This window comes from Balaenoptera acutorostrata, chromosome 1, assembly GCF_949987535.1.
Source record: "Balaenoptera acutorostrata chromosome 1, mBalAcu1.1, whole genome shotgun sequence".
Taxonomy (NCBI): Eukaryota; Metazoa; Chordata; class Mammalia; order Artiodactyla; family Balaenopteridae; genus Balaenoptera; species Balaenoptera acutorostrata.
In genome coordinates, this window is record NC_080064.1 from 45,971,933 (window position 1) to 45,991,447 (window position 19,515).

General features: G+C 52.6%; 2 protein-coding genes across 8 annotated transcripts in view; one reads left to right on the top strand and one right to left on the bottom strand.

Annotated features, from left to right (window-relative positions):
* MRPL37 (mitochondrial ribosomal protein L37) overlaps positions 1 to 16,708 on the top strand; it is a 29,525-nt gene extending 12,817 nt beyond the window's left edge. Inside the window, exons 4-7 of one of the 2 annotated variants that reach the window (XM_007164406.3) lie at positions 298 to 483; positions 2,790 to 2,947; positions 6,054 to 6,257; positions 15,429 to 16,708. In XM_007164406.3, the coding sequence (XP_007164468.1) occupies positions 298 to 483; positions 2,790 to 2,947; positions 6,054 to 6,257; positions 15,429 to 15,440 (560 nt within the window). In that variant the 3' untranslated portion in view covers positions 15,441 to 16,708. Of the gene's footprint in view, positions 1 to 297; positions 484 to 2,789; positions 2,948 to 6,053; positions 6,258 to 8,137; positions 8,361 to 15,428 lie in introns of those variants that run through there. The other variant, XM_007164405.2, reaches the window with a different exon arrangement.
* A 77-nt stretch (positions 16,709 to 16,785) lies between these two features.
* The window catches only part of SSBP3 (single stranded DNA binding protein 3), a 164,967-nt gene continuing 162,237 nt past the window's right edge, over positions 16,786 to 19,515 (bottom strand). For all 6 annotated transcript variants that reach the window (XM_057540889.1, XM_057540902.1, XM_057540892.1 and 3 more), the window contains 2 exons: positions 19,399 to 19,500; positions 16,786 to 18,547 (listed from right to left, as the gene is read on the bottom strand). In XM_057540889.1, the coding sequence (XP_057396872.1) occupies positions 18,518 to 18,547; positions 19,399 to 19,500 (132 nt within the window). In that variant the 3' untranslated portion in view covers positions 16,786 to 18,517. The remainder of the gene's footprint in view (positions 18,548 to 19,398; positions 19,501 to 19,515) is intronic.

A 19,515-nucleotide genomic window follows, 5' to 3' on the forward strand; every position in this document is an offset into this window, starting at 1 on the left:
TCTGTGACTTCAGCCAGGCTACTCAGTCCTTTGGATCTGATGTTTCCTTGTCTACTCCAAGGCCCGGCAGAGGCGGAGGCAGAGGCAGAGGGTGGCACCCAGACGTCAAGTGAAGGAGGCTCACCTGCTTACATGATAAGCGCAAGGATGAATTTCCAAAGTTCTGTTTTCTGTGATGAGGCCGATCAGATAGTAAAGCTGTAAAAGACTGGAGGAGCATGGCAGGATGAAAGCTTTAGACTTTGCCTAGCTAAGGCTTTAGACCAGGTTAGACTAATCGTCTTTCTCCCCCTTTAGGGTCTACTCTTATTCAGGTCCATGGTTCCAGTGGAGCCCAACTGAATGCCAAGGATCCTCTGCCCCCCATAGCCTCCCGAGAGGAAGTAGAAGCTACTAAGAATCATGTTCTTGAGACCTTCTATCCCATATCTCCCACTGTGGGTCTTCAGGAGTGCAATGTTTATGATGTGAACGATGACACAGGTAAGTATCAAAGCCTTTGACTTTTAGGCAGTGTGCAGATGAGGGACAAGCTTTCTCCAAAGAGAAAGGAAACACTGAGTACTTAGTATCTGCTAGGCACCTCATGTGCATTTTCTCCTAAGAGCCATGTAGCAGCCCTGTGAGATAGGTACCAGTAAACCCCATTTTATAGGCAAGGAAACTGAGACTCAGGGAGGTTTGGATTGGCTCAAAGGCTGACTTTACTTTTGACCCCTGAGAGGTAATTCTGTTACATCAGTTGTAATGGGTAGCTTGAGGGGCTTTTGACCAGGCCTCAAATGTTTCCTTTATTCATAGTTCCCTTGAAAGGCACCCCCTCTCTGTGTACCCTGTAAACTCTGCCAACCTCCTGCTAGGATGGAGGAAGCCCCACAGACCTTGAATGGGGCTCTTCATCCCACCTCCGTCAAACAAAGCACCACCACCTCCCCAGTGAGCCAAGACAGAAACTAGGGAGTCAGGCTGTGCAGGCCTGCAGTTCCTGCCGTCCACTCAGTCATTAAGGTAGCACCTTTCTCCTTAACCTCTCTCCATTTCCACAGCTACACTTCGGTCAGTCCCTACTGTCTCTCATCCAGCCTATTACCGCAACCTCTCAACCGGTTAGTCTGACCCAGGCTGTTTTTCTCTCTGGTCCCTCTAGTTCAAAGTTCCAGAGTAGTCTTTTGTTTGTTTGTTTTATAAATTTATTTATTTTATTTTTGGCTGCATTGAGTATTCGTTGGCTGCACGCGGGCTTTCTCTAGTTGTGGAGAGCGGGGGTTTACTCTTCGTTGTGGTGGCTTCTCTTGTTGCAGAGCACGGGCACTAGGGCCCGTGGGCTTCAGTAGTTGTGGCACACGGGCTCAGTAGTTGTGGCTCACGGGCTTAGTTGCTCCATGGCATGTGGGATCTTCCCAGACCAGGGATCGAACCCATGTCTCCCCTGCGTTGGCAGGTGGATTCTCAACCACTGTACCACCACGGAAGCCCCAGAGTAGTCTTTATAGAACACAGATTTAATCCCATTGCTCTCTGTGCCCACCTCCCCATTGCCTGTTGGATAAAGTTTGGACTCCTTAGCTTATCACATGAAGGCCTTCACATCTGCCCTCTGCCCCTCTCTCCAGCCTCATCTTTGTCTCCTCCCCCACAAGCCCCCTGTATTCCAACTGTGCCTTTTCTCACCACCGTGCTTTGGCACTCCCTTTTCCCTCTGCCTACACTTTTGACCATTCACCTCTTTTTGTCTTCGTTTAATGACTACTCATCTGTCACAATTCATCTTAGGACTCACTTCTTCCCAGAAATGCTCTGCAACCTCGCAGTCTGGTCAGGGGCCTTTCGTCTGTCCTCACACAGCCCCCTGGCTTCCCTCGTGTCTTGACCTGTCCTTCTGTGTGGATGTGATCAGTCTTCCTGTCTGTCTCCCCTCTAGACTTGGTGAGCCCCTCAAAGGCAGCGGCAGGCACCACGTGGACTCTGTTCCTGGTTCCTGTGTTAGAGCTTGGCAGAGAGTGAGTGCTGAGTGTTGGGCACTCACACGTGCGGAGGAACTGAGGCAGACAGGAAAGTCATGTCTCTTTTTCTTAAGTAGTGCCCTCCTCTGGGATTTTCAGAGCCCACACTTTCCCAGCCTCTGTCTGCCTCTGTTTCACCCACTTTCGCTAATCCAGGTCACTCACTCTAGAAGCCCCCAGCCTCCGAGGGTTTGCTCATGGCCATGTAGGGGAAGCAGTGGTGACCTGGCAGGATTGTGGCTGAGATGAACAAGTGCTGAACTTTGATGCTCAGCATAGTGTTGTGAGGTATGAGGCAAGTCATTTGTTACTAATAATCAAGTATTGAATTTTGCAAGTGATTTGCTTTTTAAAATAATAATTATCATAGATTTCAGGTTATCCTTCTAATATCACTATCAACTGTGTGCTTGAATGAGCGAGAAAGGGGTGGAGTTAGAGCTAGCCTGCAAGAATCACCTGGAACAGGTTGGCAAACATTTTCTGTAAAGAACCAAATGGTATTTTAGGTTTTGCAAGCCACGTATGGTCTCTGTCACAGCTATGTAATAGACATATGTAAATGAGTGGGTGTGGGTGTGCTCCAGTAAAAATTTTATTTTCAAAAACAGGCCAGATTAGGCTGGCAGCTTGACGTTTGCCAGCCCCTGAGCTATAGTGATAATATCTACCTCTGCTGAGTCTCTGTCGTGCCTGGCACTAAGCTGAGGTCGGGTGACTTTCCTGAGGCTTTGGGGCAGGCTGATTAATCTTTTCTACCCCTCCACATGATGACATGTCTTGCAGGATTCCGAGAGGGTTATCCTTACCCCTATCCCCACACCCTGTATTTGCTGGAGTCAGCCAATTTACGACCACACCGCTTTCAACCAGATCAGCTGCGGGCCAAGATGATCCTGTTTGCCTTTGGCAATGCCCTGGCTCAGGCTCGGCTCCTCTATGGGGTACGTATGTGGGGAAGACCACCAAGCTGCCTTATATTGAGTTGGTTTCCTGCCTTACGTTGTGTTGGTTTCCTGCCTTACGCTACTCAAAGGAAAGGGGGCATGGAGGGATTTATTTTTTTGCTTGACTGAGGAGTTTTAGGGAGAGGCGCTGCCACTCACCCTACAGAGATGAGCTGCCGTCTGCTGGGGGCCTACGATGTGCTTGTCTCTAACATAAGATGCCTCATTTTTTTTTTATCACAATAACCCACAAGGTTTCATTATGATCCCCATTTTTCAGATTATGCCTCTGAATCCCAGGGAGGCTTGTCCAGCATTACGCAGCAGTAAGTGGTGGAGAAAGGATTGGGACTAGGTAGACCCAATTCCTAAGGCTTCACTTGTCTGTGCTGCAGCACACTGCCTCTGTTCTGTACTGTTGGAGCCCAGAGCACAAGGCTCCATCAGGCAGGCAGGAGGAAGTGAAGCAGGAGATGGCCCAGGCCTGCCTGCCCACTCAGGACAGGTTCTGAGGACCCAAGATACCACTTGGATGGTAGCCCTTTGATTCTAAGAGGAGGTCTCAGGGACCTAGATGTTACAGAGTGCAGGCTGAGTGGTTGTCACACAGTGCTGTCCCAAGATTGGAGGAAAGCCTGGCGGGGAAGCGAAGGCCTTCAGGAAGGGGATGGCAATATGGGAGTCCCCAAGCAGGCCTGGGACACCAGATCCCTGGCTTTTTGTGTGTGTTGTGGGGCGGGAGGGGAGGGATGATTTTGAGGGCTGCTGTCGGGCTCCCAGGTCTTGGTTAGAGCCTAAGGCCCTCCTGGAGGAGTGATGAACTTCAGAATGCTCTGTTTCCCATCTTACTTGGTCTCGGTGGGGTTGGTACTGTGTGGTTAGCCTAATGAGATAGCAGTATGGACCTTGCCTGTATTGAGCATCTGCTACATGCCAAACATTTAATTAGGGCTCTTTATAGCAGTGGTTCTCAAAATATGGTCATGGATTAGCAGCGTGAACATCATCTGGGGACTTGTTGGAAATGCAACTTCTCAGACCCACCCCAGACATCCTGCATCAGAAGCTCTGGGGGTGGGGCCTGGCAGTCTGTTTTAACAAGCCCTCCAGGTGATGCTGGTACAAGCTCAAGTTTGAAAACCACTCCACTAAAATTTGAGAACCATTGCATTATTTAATCCTTGTAGCAACCCCCCATGGCAGATACTATTAGCTTCATTTTACAGATGAAGAAACTGAGGCTCAGGGAGGCTCAATAACTTCCCCAAGGTCACACAGCTAAGAGATTAGCAGCTGTCACATCTTTATGTGACCTTCTTGTGTCTTTCCAGTTCTTGGGAGGTTATCTTAATTCCCATTCTCTGACATACTTTCTGAAGGCTCTGGAAGGTTTGGTAACTTGCCCAAGATCCCACAGCTAATGAGTAGGGAAGCAAGCATTGGAGCCCTGATCTCTCCAGCTTCAAAGGACATGCTGCCTCCTGACTCTGGGGGAGGATAGGGAGGCAGAGATAGTCACATGCCAGGTCCCAGGCCTGCAGGCTCATCGTAGCTTCTGTGCCAGCAGAGCATGGGTAGCAGTGCTGTCACTAATTGCCACCCAGTTGGGTAGGAGAGGAGGCCTCCCCCACCCCCTCCAGGTACAAATTATTCCTGGGGATGTGAAGTTGAGCAATTATGGGAAGAGCCTCTGTGTAAAAGGTAAAATTGCTGAGAAATTTATGTACTACCTGCAGTTTTATTGATCTGTAGAGGGAGATAAGAGTCAATACAGAATTCTCAGCTAACACTTAGAGGTACTTTTCTTTTTTATTTCTCATGCAGCTAAAAACAGGTATTTCTAAGGCCAACAGTCCCAGTGTGGCCTACACTGAGGTCTGACATTAGCTATTCCTAATGTCAGATTCAGCCCTGGAGCGGTGAATGTAGGCAGCATCTTTGAATCAAGGATGCTTTGCTTCATGGGGCCTGCCTATTGAATCTTTGTCCAGTGGATAGCAGTCACCAAACTGGATTCCTGCAGGCTCAGTAGGGTGAACATATGATTTGTCATCCAGACTGGGATACTTTTGAGAATGGCAGAGGAGCTACTATCAGATACAATGGGACACTAGGTGTAGACCAGAACAATAAGATTCCAAGTGATTTAATAGCCTGGGGTCTGATCCTGGGTAACCTTGAGCAAATTATACCACCTCTCTGAACCTCAGTTTCCTCATCTGTTAAGTGGGTATATACCACTGGATTTATGAGATTAGAGGTGACTTTATGTGAAACTGGTGTGATGCCTGGCACATGAGAGGCCTTCAGTAAATGGTTGCTAGTAGTATTACTGTTACCAAGTGGCACTCATTGAAAGAGGTAATCAGCATATGTGTTGACTGCTGGAATCCTGGGGCCAACACATCTGGAGTGGACACTCAGGAATCTGACACATACTCAGAGTTGCACCGAGAGGCTGAAGCTCAGGTGAGATGCCTGCCGGTAGGCTTAGGGCATTCCAGATGCCCAGCCCTGAGGAGTAAAGTAAGGCAGATGGAAAGTGTGACTGGTCTAGCACTAGCCATTGTAGGTTCTGATGCCACACATCGTTGTGACTTCAGATGAGTCACTGCCTCACCCAGTGTGTTTCCTCAACTGTCAAATGGAGTGAGAACCGAATGAGATTATATATATTATATGAATTGACCCTCCAGGTTAACATTTGATAGACATCACTGTTGTCACCGTCAGGTTACGGCCATGTGTTTGAGGGGTTCGCCGTCATTAACCTCCCAGCTCATCCTTCTGTACTGTGCAGCTTGCCTGGCAATCACCTCTCAGTGGCAGGAATCAGTACTTTAATGTGCTCAAGTTGAAGAGCAGGTACCCCGGGGCCACGAGGCATCTGAGGCCAGGCAGAGCCAGGCTGGGTGCGGGTGAGAAGGCCTGGCCCTGGACAGTGCCCTCAACTCCGCATTCTGTTTTCAGTGTCCTGCGGGGGGAACCACTAAAGAGGGGTGGGGGTTTATTTCAAAGGCCAGAACTAGAAATTGCCTGGTTTGTGCTGCTCCTTTCAGCCCACCATTTCTGATTTGATTTACTTGTCCTGTTTTCCTTTCAGAACGACACTAAGGTTTTGGAGCAGCCAGTAGTCGTGCAAAGTGTGGGCACTGATGGACGTGTCTTCCAGTTCCTGGTGCTACAGCTGAACACCACAGATCTGGCCTCTGATGAGGGTGTCAAGAATCTAGTCTGGCTAGACTCGGATCAGCTCCTCTATGCGCATTTTTGGTGTCTCCCGGTGGTCAGAAGGAAGGCAGTTGTGGTAAGTCCAGCCACCTCTGGCCTGGTGATGGGCCCAGGGCCAGGACTCACCCTCCCCAGAGTGAGCCTGGCTTGGGGTTGACGGGATGCTTGTGAGTGGGGCCCCGGCTTTAGGGTCTTCACGCTCAGGACCTCTGCCTGGAGGGCTACTTCAGCCCTGCCCATTACCTAAACCAGCGCCTTCCACCCTGGGCCCCAGCCCGCTCTTCACCTCACCTCCCGCGCTCCTCAGCGCCCACCACGCCCAGCTCCTTGTAGCTCTCCAGTACGCGCCGCTGCCTGAGTAGCTCAGGATCCCAGTAGGTGCTGTTCCTTTTACAGAGGAGGCTGCTTCCTTCTTGCTCCCTCCTCCCTCTCCCCCACCCAACCTCCCCCATTTCTCTGTCATCTGGTTGTCCTCTATTTGTCATTCCAGGTTTAGCATAAAGACCCACCATCCCAATCCCAGCCTTGCTTAAGTGTACCTTGGGTGGGTTCCCATAGCCCCTGGGTCCCCCCATCACAGCACAGTCATGCTGCTGTCCTATAGTTATCTGTTTATGTGTTCTTCTCCTCTGTTAAAATGAGCACTGAGCTCCTCAAAGGCTGAGTCCATGAATGATGCGTTCATTTCATTCCTCCATGGCATTGTCACTCACTGCCGCACCTCCAGTGCTCAGCTGACAGAGACCAGGCCTGTGTTCTGTGTAGTGGGCAGTGGCAGTATCTAAATAGAATCATAATATAATATCAGGCAGTGATAAGCACTCTGAAGAGACACAACAGGATTGGGGGATGAGAGAGAACAGGGTGGGGTACTGCTGGATCTGTGGCTGACTAGCCATGTCCCACACAGGGCCTGAGTAGATTTGTTTAAATGTCGTTGTTGAGCCTTTGAACATTATCTGTATGTTAGTGGAATGATGAGTTCTCCAGCGTTTGTCAGTATCGTTTACCCTTGAAATGCCTACTGGTCTGGTCCCTTCTCTTTGGCTCCAGACACCATTCACTGTCCCTCCCCTTGCGGCCACGCCAGCCTCCTCCGCGTCCCTCTGTGCTTAGTTGTGCTCTCCGTCTCCCTGTCACGTCTTCAGGTCCTCTTCTTTCAGCCTCTTCCTTCCAAAGTAGTGACTCAGTGCCAGGCCTGTGCTGGTGTGCTCACGTGACTCCTCCTTACCTGTCTCTTCCCGCACCCACCCCACCTCCACCAGCACGGACCCTGGGCTCCAGCCTCGCCCTAGCTCTTCCCACCTTCATTCGTGCCTCCGGACCGGTGCATATACTGGCCTCTCTGAAGTCTCCTTTCTTTTCTCTTTCTGGCCCATTCTGTTGTACTTGCCCTTTAAGACTCATTCATACATGCTCTCTTCCATGTATGGAAGTCAATGAGTTAGTTATTTTCTCCCCTGTTTTCTTAGCGTCTTTTTCCTACTTCTATTATGAGGCCCATCACCTTGTATTATCACTACTGCAAACCTGGCTGGAAGCTCCTTGAGGGTGGGAGCCAGATTCAAGTCATTATTGGGTTTCCAGCACTGGGCACAGCTCTGATACAGAGAAGGTGCCTGATAAATGTGTGTGGAAGGAGTGAGGGATTATTGTCCCTGGCAATTAAAAGGGGCAACAGAACATTTGTTTGTGGTGGTTGAGGTGAGCAGGATTAGGGATCAGGGCAGTGTCAACAGACGATTTGGCTGAAAGGTGCTGGGATGCTTCATATCCTCCTCGCTAGCCCAGCGCCCCCGGCATCTCTTGGCACCAGCTCCCCAGTGCTCCTCCTTGGTCGTGAGAGAAAGAAACAGTTATTATCCAGGCACTTAGGATTTGCATGAAACCGACCTTTGTTTTAATTGCTGCCATTAAAACTAGTAGCAGGATCCTAATGGGCTGTGTTCTTTCCAGGAACCTGTTGGGCCGACTGGTTTCCAGCCAGAGACATTCAGGAAGTTTTTAGCTCTGTATTTGCACGGTGCTGTGTGAGCCAAGGACCGTTCTGAGGCCTGGAGCTCCCTGTGCCCCTCTCCCCCTGAGGATCCGGGGGCCTGGGTGGTGCCTGGGGCCTGCTCGGAGCCCAGTGCTCCTTTGGCTGGTGGTCTCGCTGACAATAAAGAGCCCTTCCGGTGCACTGGAGCCTGTGCTTGTTGTGGGGGTGCCGTCAGGAGGGGCACCCACAGTTGCGTGCTCGCCCTTGCCATGAGCCTGCCTCTGCACAAGTGCTGGCCCTGGAGCCTGACCTACCCCAGCTTTGTCCGTGACTCATCTTGTGACTTTAAATAAGAATCTTCATCTCTCTGAGTTGCAGTTTCTTCATCTGAAACTTGAGGCTAATATGACCTACACTGTTTGCTTCATATTAGGTGTTCTGTGATGGTCGCTAGGTTCTATGGCATTACTTAAATTGTGGACACATTCCACAATGACTGCAGAAGATCTGAATAGAATATTCATTGTAAATTTCTCACTAGTACCTTGGTTAATGGACTGAGTACATCCCTGGTTCAGCTGGCCTCTGTTCAGATAGCATCAAGTCCTGCTCTGGGCCAGGCAGCTTATACACAGCATCTTGTTCAGTCCTCACAAAACCCTTGCAAGGTAGATGTTTCCATATTCAAGAAAAGTGTTGAATTCCTACTGTGTGCCGGGCAGCATTCTGGGCCCTGTAGATGAGGAGGTGCAGATAGTGTAAGGAATTGCTGAAGGTCATGCAGCTGGTGTTGTAGGTCGGCTCCCGTAGGAAACCCTGAGATGGAGATTTGCAGGTGAAAGCTTGGGGAGAGCCTTGAGGATCAGCACCTGCGGGGAGTGATGATAGCAGCACCGGGTGGAGGAGGGACTGAGCTCAGTGAGTTTGCACCTGAGGCCTTGGCTGGTTCCCGGCTCTGTGGGCCCCCTGGAACAGAGTTGTCCTCATGGAGCCGAGGTGCTGAGCCTTTCTACAAACACCAGTGACTTGTCACCAGTCACTGGATAACACTGCTCTCAATGTGGGAGAGACCTCGGGTGAGGTGGCTTTGTTGGGCTGAGTGCAATTCCCGAGGGACTTTACTGAGAGCAGACAGCCAGGACACTTTTCTGCTGTGGGAGGATCACTCTGAAGAGGGGTCCGGGAGCCCATGTCACCTCCATCCATAACAGTGCTGTTTCCAGCGCCGTGTCCCTGACTCCCAGGTTGTGCTCCTTCCACTTTACAAGGTACCTTTGAGGCTGGGCGGGGCAGGGTTTACCAGGAAGAGGACAGATTGGGCTGGTGGTGGTGTGTGTGAAGGGGTTACTGGGGAAGGCGGCGGGTGTGCAAAAGCAGGGAGGCGAAGAAGATCCTGGAGCACTGGGGAGTGGTTGGAAATGGGGAGCGCAGGGAGGTCGGGGGTGAGGCTGGAGGGGCCAGCTCTCAAGGGCCTTGAATGCTGGCATATCAGGCTTCCCCAGATAAAAGTTGTCCCCCGACCCAAGGCAACCCTGGTCCTTTTCCCTAAGGGTAACCACAACTTAGAGTTTCTCATGTAGCGCCATTAAAATGTGTATGTATAATAAGGATGCATATATTTACATTGCTTAGTGTCATCCTATTTATAGACCATTCTGCACCTTCCTTTTTTCACCTAATACCTTGGGATCGCAGGATCTTGCCCCATCAGCACATATGAGCTATGTTGTTTTTTTGAGCAGCTGCATTAATACCTGTCGATGGACATTGGAGTTACTTCTAGTTGTTAGCTATTACAAATAATGCTGCAGCGAGCATCCTTGTTCACATATCTTAGAGTACTTCTGCCAGCGCAGCCACTGGATAAATTCCTAAGCAGAATTGCTGAGTCAAAGGGATTTTTTTAAAGAACACTCTGTGGGCGTGTGGAGGGCGAATTGGCAGGGTGAATGTACCGAGTAGAGCTGGAGGCCATTGTGGTCATTCTTGGATGAGTGATGGTGGTGGCTTGAAGCCAGGCTGAGGGGCGGAAGCCCCCTTGCTACTGGTGGGAGAGTGGGGAGTGAGAGGGCGAAGCCAGCCTGGGTCTTGAGTGTGTGGGTCAAAGGCTGCAAGTAAGTGGGCCATCAGCAGGTGACCTTGCAGCTTGAGGACTGCCCTGGAAGGTGCCAGTGTTACAGGGCAGGCCTGGGTGCTCATCCCAGCCCCTGGAGTGAGGACAGCCCTAGTGGTTGGCCTTGGTCTTTCCGCTTGGACCTTGCAGCTAAGCTCTGGAGTCTGGCACCCACTGGTCTCTCCCTTCAAGCCCCTTGCAGCCGGTCTGCAAAGTGAGGCAGGCAGGACTGGCGTTTCTGTCCTCCCCATGCAGGTGAGGAGACTGAGGCTCAGACCCCACGTGGTGTAGAGTGAAGAACTGGGAAGTTCATATGTGATGACAGCTGCTTCCTCCATAGAGCTGTGCCTACCTCCCCACATCCCAAACGCCCACCTACCTCATCCTCCCCACCCTCTTACCTTCCTCGTTAAACGCAGGGAGGGAGGAAATACAGGATGATTTTCAGACCCTATTTGGCCTTAGACTTGAGAACAGACTACTCACCTGGTCAGAGCGAGTCTGGGAGAAGGAGGCAGGAGGAGGACTGTGTGAGGAGGGTGGACGGGGATGTCCCACTGTTAGTATGAAAGTCGCCCCGTATGGACTTGGACTTTTAAGCAACAGGCATTTGGAACCAAAATTTTGACAATGGCATTGTGAGCACATGTGAACATACTCTCATTTGGTCATGTATTTAAGTGTCATGTTGATCCATTAGAAAGCTCAGTTCATTTCTGGCAGGCATCAGTGGACTGGGGAACGCCATTTCCAAGAGTCTCCTATATTCCACCTTCCACTCAGATCCTGAGTTTCCCATCTGCAGAGTGGGAATTAAGCACCTCCCTTTCAGGTTTTCCCTACTTTGGGATTAACAGGCTGCATTTGACCAGGAGGTTTCAAGTAGATGGGTCTAGAGGTTTTCAGAAGCTCCGTGAAAAGGTGGGATTACTTCGGGGGGCCCTTTAGGCCGTCTCTGTCCTCTCCCAAGGCTGACTCAGGCTGGACATAGGGCAGGTGCTCGCCAGAGGCTCTGTGACTTGCTGGGCTCTGTCCTTCAGCAGCAGGCCCGAGACTGGTGTAGGAGCAGGCCAGGGTCACCTCAGGCTTTAGACAGCATCTCCCTGCTTCCTCTTTTGTGGCGGGACAAAGTCCCTTAAAGTGTGTATGTGACCTGGGTGTCTCATACCGTCTTCCCTTTAACGTGAATACACAAATCACTGGGACTCATGGGGCCTACCTGCTTGGCTGCTGGAAGACCACCCTGTTATAGGAACCCTGTCCCCAGAGATGTCTGGGAACCTGCAGAGAATCCCAGTGTCCCCTCCTCAGCTCAGGATGATAAGCTCTTAGCCACTTGGTTCATTCCACGGGTGTGTGTGAGCATCTAGTATGTGTTAGGCATGAGGCAAGGCCCCAGGTAGAGAGCATTGAGCAAAACAAGGTCCCTACTGTCATGGAGTTTACATTCCAACGTGGGGAGATGGTGCAGAAAGAAAGGTATGTCAGAGGATCCGAAGGCAAGTGTTCCCTGGCACAGACTCTGAGACTGAGAGTTGTGGCAGCAGGCTTACTGGGGCGCACTCCCCAGAGACCCATGAGCAAGGGAGGAGGGCGTGACTGGGCAGGGGGAGCTGAGACCCCCGCGGGTCCTCTAGAGAGCTCGGTGCCGGGTGGCTCTTCAGAGCCATCCCGAATCGAGGCCAAGTGTGGGGCCTTGAGGTCCCACATCAGCCATTGGCCACTGGCCACCGTCTGGGAGGAGGTGAAACCTTGGGTGAGGCAGTCCCCTGGGGCCCAGGGCAGCACCTAGGAAGGGACACCGAGCCACCAGCAGCTGGGGACGGGGTGTGTCGGCCCTTACCTCACAGGGTGAGGCCTCTGTGAGAAGGTAGTGTTTGAGTAGAGACTGAACGAAGTGTGGGGCAGGCTGGGAAGGCGCTGGGGAAAACGCGACAGCTCTGAGATGGACATGGGGTTGGTGCGTTTGTGGAGTAGCGAGGAGGCGGGGAGGCCCTGCTGGAGCACTGGCTCCGCCACCAGAACCCCACCCCGCACCCAGCCTGCAACCGCCAGCCCGCCTTTCTCTGCAGAGCTCGCAGAACCGGGCCTGGTGTGGTCTTCGGCAGAAGGAATACGAGTCACATCAGCAGAGTCTATGGAGATCTCTCGTAGAGGTCATGGAACAGCTGAAAAGCTGAGAGGGACTTAGAAGTCAGAGTGAGCTGGTTCTGACCCCAATTCTGCTCCTGAGAAGGGGTTTGTTTATCTTTCCCTCTGCCCTCCACCTGAGACCCCGGGAACCAACGCCCCCTTGTCCAACACAGGTAGCCCCCTATTCTTCCCCTCCCCACTGGCTCACACACTTCCAGCGATGCGGAACTTACTACCTCTCGAAGCAGCCTTTTTCACTGTGGCTGCTAAGCGTTCTCACACCTCAGGAGGAATGTCTTCCTTTAGCTTCAGTTCCGGGGTCCCAGCTCTGACTGCTGGGGCCTCACACCCCCATCTGCTTTCTGAGCCAGGGGAGATTTGAAGCTGGGAATAATAGGCCTCAAAGCCAAAAATAGCCCAGTGTCTGCCTCCCACTGAGCCTCTAAGCCATTTCTCAATCCACAGCTTACCTCGGCCACCTGCTCCAGGCTGTATCACAGAGCAGGGACCCAATGCTTCAGCTGGGCTGAGGATGGCAGGGTGGAGTGAGGCCAGCCTCTCCCCTGTTCTGGACACTGCTTTGGCTATTGCCACCTGAGATCCTCAGTCTATCCCATGCCAGACGACCTGGCTATGTCTCCTCATACCCAAAGCCCGTATCCAGGGTGCGGGCTGTTGTCCAGGGCAAGAGTCTAGCCTGTCAGGAGCAGCGTAGCCCCGCCCAGATTTCTGTCACCCACCCCACAAAACACATCTGTCTCCTCATCCTCAGCTGGGCTGATGGAATCCAAGAATAGGCTAGAATTGGGGACTGAGCCCTGAGGTTCCCCACTACAGACCTCTAGGGGATCCAGCAATTCAGCTCCTTTTATAAGTCCCTAGTGTGTGCCAGGCCTTGTGCTGGGAGCCAGAGACAGATACAGAATGAGACATGGTCCTCCAGGAGTTCCCAGCTGGCGGGTGGGCAGTGACAGGGTAGTCAGTCTTCTTTGGATCTGCTGAAGCCATAAAGGCCACCTCTTTCCCCACACCTGAGCACCTACCCCCAGGTGACAGCATGCAGTGGGGAGGAGTGCAGGAGTGACTGTACTCAGCAAGCATCCACTCACTCCGTGAACACTCCCTGAACACCTGCTGGGTGCCAGGCCTTGTGCTGGGTCACTCACTCTGGGGACAAACACTCAGGTATGGTCCCAGGCTTCGAGGAACTCCCAGTCTGATGGGGGAGGCAGACGTTGAACCATTTACAGCATAGGGGTCGTGGGGGCTCAAAGAAAGCCTTCACCTCAGCCTACAAGGCTTCCTGAAAGGCGGCCCACGTGAGCTGGATTCTAAAGGGCAAGTAGGACAGGCGTGCCGAGAGGGAAGAGCAGGAACAAAGGCCCCAGTGGGCAGCGATCCCTGAGGAGTTCTGCATCACCGGAGCATGCAGTGCTGAGGGTTGAGAACGAGCAGGAGAGGCCCGCAGGGCCTGAATGAGGCGAGGAGCGTGCCCTGGATCCCAGGCCATGTGCGGCACTCTCCTCTCTGCAGCTTTCTTCCCTTGATGTCCGGGCACCTCACTCGCCTCTTCACTGCCTCCTTTGCTGGTTCTTCCTGTTTCCCAGGGCCCAGTCCCTGGGCCCTTCTCCATTCACTCTCCAGATGATCTCAGTCTCATGGCTTTCAAGAGCATCTGAAGGCCAACAACTCCCTAAGTATGTCTCTAGCCGAGACCTGCCTGCTTGACTTCTTTACCTGGATGTTGAACAAGCATCTCGTGGAGCGTCACCTCAACCTGCTCTTCCCGCAGCCCCCCTCACCTCAGTGACGGGCGTCGCCAGCCTCCCACAGCCATTTGTTCCCCTCTGTATCCCTAGTGTTAGGACAGTCCCTGGCATGTTAACAGGTGCCCCATAAATATGTGAACGGATGGATGGAAGAGTTTAAGGATGCTCAGAAGTGAGTGAGTGAGTTAGGTCTTTGTGGTATTGGAAGGGCTGAGATGGAGGCAGGAAACCAAGGTGGTAGCTGAATGTCCAGGTAACAGATGCCAAAGACGGGGGATCCATAGACACCTGGGAATGGAGAGGAGAGTGCCAGCGCAGGGCAGGATGGACCCTCTTTCAGCACCCCCTCGCTTGGTCTGGTCTTCTGTTTCCAGCGCTCCCACCCAGTGAGCCCAGGGGAGCTCCAGCTCCATTCAGTTCAGGGCAGAGCCCTCCCAGAAGCCTGGGATGTACTCTGGGCTCAGGCCCCTGGAGTCTGTGGAATCCTCAAGGGACAGCAGAGGCTGGGAGTCAGAGATTCCCCAGGGTCACCCAGGGCATCAGGCTGAATGGCCCCAGCTGAGCCCAAACTGGAGTCCTGCTCTGGCTCTGTGCCTTGGTAGTTGCTGACCCACCCCTTCCAAGCCCCCTCCACACACACCTGTCCCCTGCCCCAGGCAGGCCCCGCCGGCATCAGCTAGTTTGCCTCAAGGCTCTCCTTTTCTGGATCCAGGGAGGGGTGCCCAGCCAGGAAGGACAGGGTCCTCACTTCGACCCCCAGGCTGGCTGGTCACTATAATTAGGCCCTTGTGGGTAGTGATGAGTAGTAGGAAAGCAGCTGCTGAGCTGGGGCCTTTGGCCTGGCTTGTCCACTCCTGCCCAAGTTTCAGTGATGGGCTAAAGCCCTCCTCTGTGAAAGCATAGGAATGACACCCACCTTCTGCCTCTCACTCTGAGACCCTCATCCTGGCTGCAGAACCTGGATCTGGCCCGGCCCTGCTCAGTCAGGCCTGGACAGGACAGGGTGGTGAAAACACTGGGGGTAACAGGAGCCTGTCCTCTCAAAGACCTCTTGCTGAGAAGGCCGACCCCAAACCAGCCCTCATCAGGGCCATGAGTGTGGCAAAGGCAACTCTGGGGGTGCTGGGGGGAATCACAGGCTGAGGGGTGTGTTAGGGTGCCCGGTGTTCGAACCCCGCCCCCAGCAGAGGTGGGCAGTGAGGCCCACAGCAGGCTCTCATTACAGGCTGGGGGCCCTTTCCTTCCTCTCTGCAGGGACCCCTGTGACCTGGGCTCCCTTCTCCAGGCCACTGCTCCCACCTGCGCCTGAGGCCTGCTCTGGGGAGCACAAGGGCAGCGAGGGTATGGAGTGGATGCTTGCCCGTCATCTCCACCTTCTTTGCTCAGCGCTGGGCTGGCACGTGGCAGATGCTCAGTGCTGGTGAACAAACACCTCTTCAGGAATGTCAGTGCAGGTCAGTAACAGCCTGCGTCTCCTCATGTGTCCAACAGTGATGTTTTCCCAGTAGTTCAAAGGCGTCTGTGCTGAGGAAGAGCCTAGGAAGCCTTATTCCCCGATGAGGACGGAAGGACAAATGGAATTTTCTAGGCCCTCCCAGCTAATCATCACACCCATTTAGATGCTCCCCAAAAGAGTAATACCACCAACAGCTAACACTGCTGCTCTTACTGCTTAAAAGGCACTGTTCTAAACACTTTACAAATGTCAACTTATCCTCACAACCACCACATGATAGGTAAACCGTTATCCCCATTTTATACATGAGGAAACTGAGGACAGAGGTTCTGAACTAACTTGCTCAGGGCCACACAGATCCTGCAGGATCTGAAACTGGTCCCTTCAGACCTTGTAAAGGCGGGCTAAAGCCACACTTTGCTCAGACATCGTGTGTTTCCCTCCCCTCCTGCTGCGGGCCTGGCCCCAGAGCTCCAGGGAGGCAGAAAGTTCTACTTTCTAAATGTTGTTCAAATCAGCATCCACAGCTGCTGACTTGGTGGGCTCGCAGTAGTTCTTGCCTAGACGGCGGCTGGGACTGGGTCTCCCTGCATCTGTCCAGCCCCACCCAACCATCTTCCAGGATGCAGCCTGCACCGTTTTCAAAAATTCAAGTCAAAGTGTGCCACTCTTCAAATCTTTCAAGGGCCCCCTGTTGCCTTGGAGGTGAAAAAATAAAACTCAATGCCCCTGTGGCCCGGCACCCTAGGACCTGTGAAGCAAATTCCACCTGAAGGGAGAAAGCAGGGCGTGGCTGCAGCCCATGGGGCCAGCCTAGCCGATGCTGACTCTCCACTGAAAACAGCACACCGGGAACCTTATCCAGAAAAATATACTCTGGCAAACCAAAATGCGTTTGCGAGATGAAAAACCGCAACTGCCTTTTAGAATGTCCCCGAATAATTTGAAGTGAGACAATGTCCTCCCAACCCATCTTCCCCAACTCTCCACAGAAGATTAACATACCCAGGAAAAGAAGGCCGACTCCTGAAACAGCACAAACCAAAATCTTGCCCTGCACCAGGAACAAAAATTCTGCCCAACCAGTTGCCTGGCATTTTGTAATCAGTATAATGAACTCCAACCCACGTTCCCCTGAAACATGTCAGGAAGGGCTGCGGAAAAAAGATGTCCCTTTAATAAAACGTTATCAACATATATCGTACACAAACTACAATGTATCATAATTACTTTTTTTTCCTCTCTTAATTCAGAACCAGACTACAAGGTAAGAAAAAACACAGAAACAGCTACAATGTTCTCAATAATCCGCACAAGGTCTTTTTTCAGGCAGATGATATCTCACATAATATGATATACATGGATCAGAAAGGGAGGGACGAAAACAAAGACCAGCTACAGGGGAGGAGGAGGAGGAGGAGGGCTGTAAATGTACAAAGAATTCTGGTGTCTTCAGGGCAAGACACAGAGGTTTCGATGGGGGGTGGTGAGGTGAGGGAGGCCACAAGTCACCCCTCCTGGGAGGGGACAGGCTCCACTGTCGCATTTGTCGGTTTTTGAAAATAAAAACAGGACCGGAAACAGCACATCTGTTTGGTTGCTGGCATCCCCCCTGCCCCCCACAGCTATTCCAAAGTCTCTCTGTCCAGTTCCAAGCGCACACAGAGCAATTCTGGTCAATATCCCATTTTTGAAAAAGAAGAATCAAGAGGGAAAAAAAAGAAAACCCAAACTCCAGCCCTCCACTGCCTGCACACACAAGGAGGACGATTCGAGGGATGAGAACGTGGAGGTCACAGTTTCCATGTCCCAGGTCATAGCCATCCTGTCGGGGCGGCCTCCCCCACTCCGCTCCAGGCCACCACCCCGCTGGCAGGATTCTCACTGGGAAGACTGGGGTGGGGGCTGAGGAGGGGGCTGGAGGGCGGGACGCTGGGCGGGGAGAGGTCCAGAAGAGAGAGGAAGCAGTCCTGGGAACACAGTGCATGCCACTGGGTCGCAGCATGGCTCCGCTGGGGCGGGATCCTGAAAGCGGTCGGTGGTCTGGCCCCTCCGGCCACGTAACGGGGGAGGGGGTCTGGGGTCAAAGCTGTGCAGCTGCTGTTGCCACCTCGCCAGGAGACCAAGCAGAAACAAGACAGGTTCCTGCCCTTCCCTTGCCCGTCAGCACAAACCAAAAACCCCAAGTGGAAAAGGGTGACTCCTTTTTTCTTTCCCAAAAAGGCCGTTTGAAAGAAACCACCGATTGTAAACTGCCCAGTTTATTATAATTATTATTATTATTTTTAGATGGCTACAAAGACAGGTGAGATCTCACACCTAGACTAGCTTTCCTGGTGGAAGGGCTTGGGTACAGACAGACAACAGGGCTTGGGTTTTTGTTTTTTTGTTTTTCGTTTTTCGCTTTTTTTTTGTCTTTTTTTTTTTTTTTTTTTAAAGAAGAAAGCAAAGAGGTTGATTGGGGTCGGGGGGGCTTGCTAGAAGCTTCCATTTTAAAAAATTTTTCCCCCAAAAAACCCCCCTGAAAACAAATTAAAAAAATCCCAACAACGGTAAAACCCCAAACAAAAAACAACAAAAATGTGTCATGTACATAAAAGGTCCTTTTGGGAAAGGGCAAGGGGTGGGATTTTTCTGGTCATTGACTTGAAATATATTTTTGAGTTTTGTCCTTCATGTTTTATGGAATAAAAAGTTCGGCCTTTTTATTGCATGAAACTAAAATTGAGAAAGGTTGGGGGAGGGGAGGGGGAGGGTTGAGGGGGAGCAGGAGATGCCCCTCCCCCAGCTCCTGGGTAATGACACCTCACTTCTTCTTGCATAATTTCTGGCATCTTCCCGCCTGCAATGCCGGCTCTCTCAGCGTCTCAGAGAAGAGGAGGGGGGATCACACACTCATCGTCATGCTTGGAGAATACTGGAAGGGGAGAAGCAGAGAAGGGGGGTCATGAGGGCCAGGGTGTGGGAGAGCCCTGGGGAGGTCTGACTGCACAGAGCTGGACTGGGCCTGTGTGGGGGTGGCTGGGCTGAGACACCCATGATGGCACTGGGTGGGCAGGGGGCCAGCAGTAGGGACTTAGGAGCCACCTCTCGGCACCAGCCTGTGTCCCTGACTCCTCTCCCCTGGCCCCTTTCCCTCTCCACATCACCCCTTCTTTCCAAGCGAAGCAGCAGCAGCCCCTGCCCTCCCCTCCTGGGGCCACCGACTGCAGAGAACTGGGGTCTGACGAGCCGGAGCACAGACAGCGTGCCCTGGGGTGGGAGCCGGCCTGGGGTTCTCAAAAGCTGCTTAACCATGACATCGTTTCCTCAGATGAGACTGTAAATAGAGGCCCAGTGTGAAAAAGCAGACGGCCAGCTCCTCTGCACCGAGACCCCGGGAAGTCACTGGTTGCGTGAGACTCCCTCCCCAGGACGGGAGGAAACAGACTGGGACGGAGACCCAGTGGGCCAGAGCCCAGGGCTCGGCCAGCCACGTCAGCTTCTTCAGTGCTGGAGGCGCTGCGCCTCCATGTGGATGCTTCGGGAAGGTCAGATCCAGGTAGCAGGGGTCAGCGCCACGCAGCGGGGGAGGGGGGGGTGGGGGAGGGGAGGGCTCTGCACTTTGTGTGGAAAGATAACCGAGGTGAAAGGCCCACGACACAGCTGCCAGGACACTGGCCCAGCAGGCAGGTCTTGGCCAGGAGACTCTGAAACTTAAATCAACAGGCCCCAGGGGATACGGTGAGGACCCAGGGGTGAAATGAGGGTGGTGGCAGGCACACTTACATTGTCGTTCTGGAAGGAGTGGAGGAAGTTCCCTCCTAGCTCACCATCGTCTCGAGGGGTGCCTGGAGGATTGCTAATGCCACTTATGTTGTTAGGAGAATTCTGCAGAGAGAGCAG